This window comes from Toxotes jaculatrix, chromosome 18, assembly GCF_017976425.1.
Source record: "Toxotes jaculatrix isolate fToxJac2 chromosome 18, fToxJac2.pri, whole genome shotgun sequence".
In the NCBI taxonomy this organism is placed as follows: domain Eukaryota; kingdom Metazoa; phylum Chordata; class Actinopteri; family Toxotidae; genus Toxotes; species Toxotes jaculatrix.
The window spans coordinates 7,519,370-7,525,310 of NC_054411.1; the positions used below are offsets into that span (position 1 = coordinate 7,519,370).

General features: G+C 41.3%; 1 protein-coding gene across 4 annotated transcripts in view; it reads right to left on the minus strand.

The window, feature by feature from the left end:
* Positions 1 to 4,036, minus strand: part of col5a3a (collagen, type V, alpha 3a) — a 46,847-nt gene extending 42,811 nt beyond the window's left edge. For 3 of the 4 annotated variants that reach the window (XM_041061693.1, XM_041061692.1, XM_041061691.1), the window contains exon 1: positions 3,070 to 3,306. In XM_041061693.1, the coding sequence (XP_040917627.1) occupies positions 3,070 to 3,154 (85 nt within the window). In that variant the 5' untranslated portion in view covers positions 3,155 to 3,306. Of the gene's footprint in view, positions 1 to 3,069; positions 3,307 to 3,943 lie in introns of those variants that run through there. The other variant, XM_041061690.1, reaches the window with a different exon arrangement.
* Positions 4,037 to 5,941: the final 1,905 nt, after the last annotated feature.

Genomic DNA, 5,941 nt, shown 5'->3' on the forward strand with positions numbered 1-5,941 from the left:
ACTGGGTAAGTACTCTTCGCAAACACACATGGAAAAACACATCTGTATTACTATATTTGTGAGGACATTGTTTTACTACAGTGAATCTATTCTCCAACCATAATCTCCACTGCATCCCAAACATTGCCCCTTAACCTAGTCCAATCCACTGAGCCCTCTTTAATTTTCGGAGGATGTTTTCTCATACTCCTGTCTTCATAAATATGAAACACACCACCACAACAATTACAAACACAAGTGCACAAACACAATTCCTTATGCACACGTGTATTTACAGCATTTCCACCTCAGGCACAGAGGATTACCCAGATACAAACATGCAAGAGTACACATGACCAAGCCCATTCATGTTTCAAACCCAAGCCATCATTTAGTTTCTCAGACATCATAACACTGAGGCAGCTATTATGGAATCTAACACCAGTGCTGCCAAAATCATCACACTACCTGCTACACACACCTACAGCCTACAGAGGTTTTAGTAGGGACGTTGTGTGACCTCTGTGACCTCTAACTGACATGTGCATGGATGAGTATGATAAAACTTTTCTGTGGCTCATAAACTGGGATGAAGAGGCAGATGACATGTAGTGGGACACTGAAAAGAAGTCTGCTCGTCTGATGTCTGCTCATTGCAATTCTACAGGAAGCATCTCCAACTAGGCCCACAGAAATCTGCTTGAAGCATCCAGTGATCAGAAGCACAGAGCCATAGAAGCCTGAGGGGAAGGGAGTTACCGAGTTTCTGGTTGCCAGATGTGTGTTGAATACTATAGATTGCAGTTGCACCATGGAGTGTTTAAGAATAATTTCTACATATTAAAGACTTGGGAGAATTCCAAACAGTTTGCCTCATCAAAAAGTCTGAGAAGCTGTTTGATGTGACACTTGCAGCATCAGCAACTAGGGACAGACATCAGCATCTCTGGCACTTCTGATGTTTAAGGTTTCCATTAGAGAAACACAAACTCACATAACAGAGGAAGACACTAGAGCTGTAACGGGCATAAAATTCCTTTTTTCCTATTCTCTATCCTGCTAAATTCAGCTGCCTTTTTCATTTGCCACTAATTTGTTGTTGGATCAAAGGAGAACAAGGCTTGTCATCGTCCTTTGGGAGTCTGGTGCAGGATTGGCAAGGCAGCTGGATCAAACGGGAAACAGTGAGGGGGCTATATGCACAATTTCTCCTCTGTCATAGAACCAGTGAAGGATTAAGGCATAAGCAGGAGGAGTGAGATGATGTAAATGAAGAGATAAGGCATATAAAATAAAAACAAACACTCCCTATTCCCAGACCCACAAGGAAAAGAACACTGAATGAAAATGTGTTAAGGCAAAGGAACAGAGGATTCTAAGTGAAACTAACTGTGAACGTGTGCAAGAATGTCTCACTTCCTGTCAGCAAACATGACTACAAAGTACTCTCTCATCTCTCTCGAACACACACAGAAAGCATATGGGAAAACATTCTTTCACAGTAATACACATAAACACTCATAGACTCAGAGGCATAAATGCATTATCAGCCACATGCACATATCTAAGACTGCAATATCAGCACCGAAACATGTCCTGTGCAGTTTTAAATCATCTCAGCCTCACACTTCACAGGTCCTCATTAGAGAGCAGTGGACACCACAGCCGCTGTGCCACTTGAATGTAATTATGTCAGTTGGCTCACTTCCTCCTGCCATTGCTTTATTTCAGCCAATGAATTCCAGCACATCCTGCCAGCCATAACGTGGGTGCATGTGGAAAGCCACACGTGAAAATGACACATCTTTAAGCATCACAGGGTTACCTCCTGCTGTTAAGGCATGTCACTCCATCAGGGAGTCTCCAAACTGCAGCACCTGTAAGGAAATAGTCTGCTGCCGGTTAAAGATACTTAGGACATGGCCACAGGGCATGGAGGCCTGTGTAGGTGACAGATAGCAGTGAGCCAAATGGCATACAGTATATATGCACAACCTGGTTGTTACTGGCTATCTTGGGAACAAGGAGGTCTTAAAATGACTGCACAACTTAATGAGTAAGCCTGAAACTGCAGCAAATGTGGACACTGGGACACTGTGAAAGACAGACAGACACAGCTGAGACCAGGCCCTCTTCTTGCAGGTGGATAATTAAGAAGTGAGTCACTGCCGTCCCAAAAGACAACAGTCTAAAATATGACCTGTAGCAGAAGCCTGAAATAAAGCTTGTAAAATGTTTAAGTGTGCCAGAATAATCATAACTAAAGCAGTAAGAGAGTTCGTGCTAATCACCTTCACTTAAGATCTCTGTGAGCAGAGGGCACATTAAACAGATCCATGACAGGAATTTTAATCTACTCAGTCCGGTTGGCGTTCAGCCATTCACCTCTTTCTCAAGCCAACGTTAAACCTCTTCACAGTAAACCGACGCTGGTCACAAGCAAACTCAAACATGACATCATACATCTCCTGAGGTCGCTGCAAGTCTTACAAGCACACCTGACACAGGAGGGGCACGTTCACATTCAAACCGAGGAAATGTGCTCAATTAAAATGCAAGCTGGAGCAGGATATGTTGAATCAATCAAAACGCGCTCCTTGTGCGCTGACGCGGATAATTAATATGGATGCATAATCAAAAAATAGCTGATACATAATTGCGAATCATTTGCAGAGTTCTGAAACGTTCCGACAACTTCTAAAAAAAACGGTCATTTGAGCCAGCTCATAGTTTTAATCCCCGCCTGAAGCGACTCTGCGGGGCAAGTAGCAGCATCACCAAAACATTCTCACAGATTCAAAGCACAGATATCAGCCTCTCACACACACCGGGATCCAAAGTGAACCGTAAAAGACAGAGTAAAGATTATGCTTCTGCTCTAACAACTTTATGTTGGCTGGGGGCCAAGAGATGAATGAAGGCGTCTGGAAAAAAGTAAATAAAAAAGTAATGGAAACCTAGATGAAGGGAAACTGCATCATTTACAGAATGCACTGATGGGACTTCTGTGGAAAGCTTTACTTATTCTAACAACTAGAGCAAGTGCATAACTCTGTTATTTCACTGCAGCCGTTCAACTAGATACTTTACCAGCTTGTGTCGTCGTTACGTGAAGCAGGATCAATAGAAACAGCGATATTCTCCTGCGCGACCTGGTCCTTGTTAAATGGTCCATCTTTCCAAGCGGAGACCCCCCTCTGCCTCCGCAAACAGAAGTTTATACTGCACAAGTTATATTTGCGGGAACAAAGCAGCCATGCGGAGAGAAAAGCAGAGAAGCCAGTCAGTAGTTCCACTTTCTTGATTGTTGGAGAAGTTTTGTTGTGATGGCTCCTCTAAGTATCGCTCTGTCCCTCTCATTCAATTTCTCCCTCTCACCATCACTCCCTCCCTCTGTTCTCCATCTCCTCCGCCTCTTCCCTCCCATAGGACGGTGTCCTGGGACGCATGGATGAGCGGTACGCCTGCATAAGACTTCGTCATAAATCACATTTATTACTAGCGATAATTTGTTAGGTCTCACTTCTTGAGGGTGGTCATTACCCACAGAAGTGATGTAGAGCACAGCACTCTTACCTGGTAACCTGTCAGTTTCCTGATTGTTGCAGATCTAACCAGTGAAGGCAAATTTATTATCCGCAGAGACTATAACAAGAGGCACTGCATTTTAGGATTAAACAAAATTTGAACAAGATGTCTCAGTGATTGAATACAGTGAGGGTCATCATTGTACTAATTCTGATGATGATGATGATGATGATATTTCACATATTTCTCTATTTACGCGTTAGTGTTTCGCTCATAGATTCCATGTTAACTTTCACCTGACAGTGAAGATCAGAGGTTTGACTAAATCGCTTGAAGCTGTAGGACATATTCGAGCTTTGAACTTCACAGCAATAAGTAAACATACCTCAACATTACAGCACCCCTGACAGGTTCAAGGAGTTAGGATTTTGCTCACCAGGGTAGGTTATCTCCACCGTCAGTCTTATCTCATCCCAGAACTGCAGCAGAGCTAATACTTGTTCAGGCTGGAGCTTGACCAGTGAGAGCTGGAGATAGAGCTTGAGGCTGAATCATCTCAGGTTAGAGGTCACCGACTGCTGACAGTGCAAGACTGGACAGTTCGGTTAGTTCACAAGCAGCCACACCTGGTTAAAAACCATTATTTAAAACAATGAGATTTATTATTGAACAACTGCTATCTTTAATTTGAAAGGTCATCCCACTTTGTAAAGCTCTCTAATTTAGGCAAATCCACCAGGCAATAGAAAATTCCTGTTTCTACTTAACAGAAATATATATTTCATACATGACAAACCCCATCAAAAAAATGGAAAAGCCATATTAAGTGTTTCTCCCTTTTGTAATGGACATGTTTTTACAGGTATAGCATCATATGAATTGAATTTGCATAAAATATCAATAAGTTCATGATGTTTTAATAGGGACACCGCTGACAAGAATGAACAGAAGTAATGGGTTGTGACAAGTCAACTATCTCTTAATACTTCAGGGGACATCTGTCCCAATAATCTGCCAAAACCTAAGTCTATACAGTGTCGATCACTTGTGGAGGCTGAATATAGTCGTGCCAGAAGCCTAAATAATTCTATGAAGGCTGTGGTATTCACTTGAAACATGCTCTAAGATAAGACTTGTGAAGACCTTGTCTAATTGGAAAATTACCAAAGATAGTTTTTTTAGAGTCCAAGCTACAACAGGCCTTTGTAAAGTAACTGGGAGCTGAAGCCAAACCACAATTTCTCAAGGGAGAAGAGTTTCAAACCACACAGAGATGGAGAAACTCATCCATTTAAAAGTCACAATTCTTTCTTTTATCCAGAGATGCTGTTCCATATTATTTCTTGCCAAACCCACATCTGAGCCACAGAGAGTTATGATGTGAATCAAAAACATGGTAATGCTTCTTCATGGTAAATAAGTAATGTAAAAAGGTTAGGTTCAACAACATTAAAATATTCTCCGTCAAATTCTTCAAAATAAAGAAACCTCTAGGAATATAAAAGATAAGAGATACATTTCCTGAGCCTAAAAACAGTGGAATATTGGCACACATGGGAGACATGAAAATAACATAGAAGGAGATGTAGAAGGGGGTTCGACAGAAACATCTAGATAACTGGACAGATTGAGGTTGATCTGGTAGGTAAACAATGGACCCCCTGACCTCCCACCTTCTCCCTTCTCAGTACCAGCTTAGCAAGCCTGAGTCAGGGCCACATTCCTAGCAGCTTTTAGCAGATAGTTACTAAGAGTCCAGTGGGTAGTCTGAGCTCTGGGTGAGAAATATTTCCAGAGTATGTGCTGTGTACCTTTGTCCAACTACGGGATCTGTACAGCTGATAGTTGTTCTTTGAAACATACAAGAGACACTAAAACTAAGAAAAACTCAGGTTTATAATGAACAATTTGTTGTTTAAGAATTAAACTTCACATTACACCCAGACTTTGACTGGCATCAGACATTTATTGATAGAGCCTGGGACTCACCACATATGTTTCCATTATTACACATGACATGACTGTGACATGCAGGAAAATTCCAATTAAAATCAAAGTCAATCCATTTGTCTCAGGCCAGCAATTTGTCAGCTTCCATTAACCAAGAGAATTTCATAAATTAGGCTGATAAAGATTGATGTATGGTAAATAGATGCTCCTTTTTCAGGTTGGTGTAAACACATCAATGCTGCTATGTAGTGCTATACATGGAGAGTGAAGTCAGTTCATGCTGGCGGTCTCTTTATCCTGATACTCAATCTACTGAAACCAACAGAGCCGCTTTGTTTCTGCACACAATACAAATCCTGTGGAAACACAAAGACAGTAATTTATACTTTCTGTTTCTATCTGTATTTTCCCCTATTTTAGTTTTAGTTTCTTGTAATTTAGTTATTCTCTAATTCCTCATAATGATATACATTATGTTTAAAAT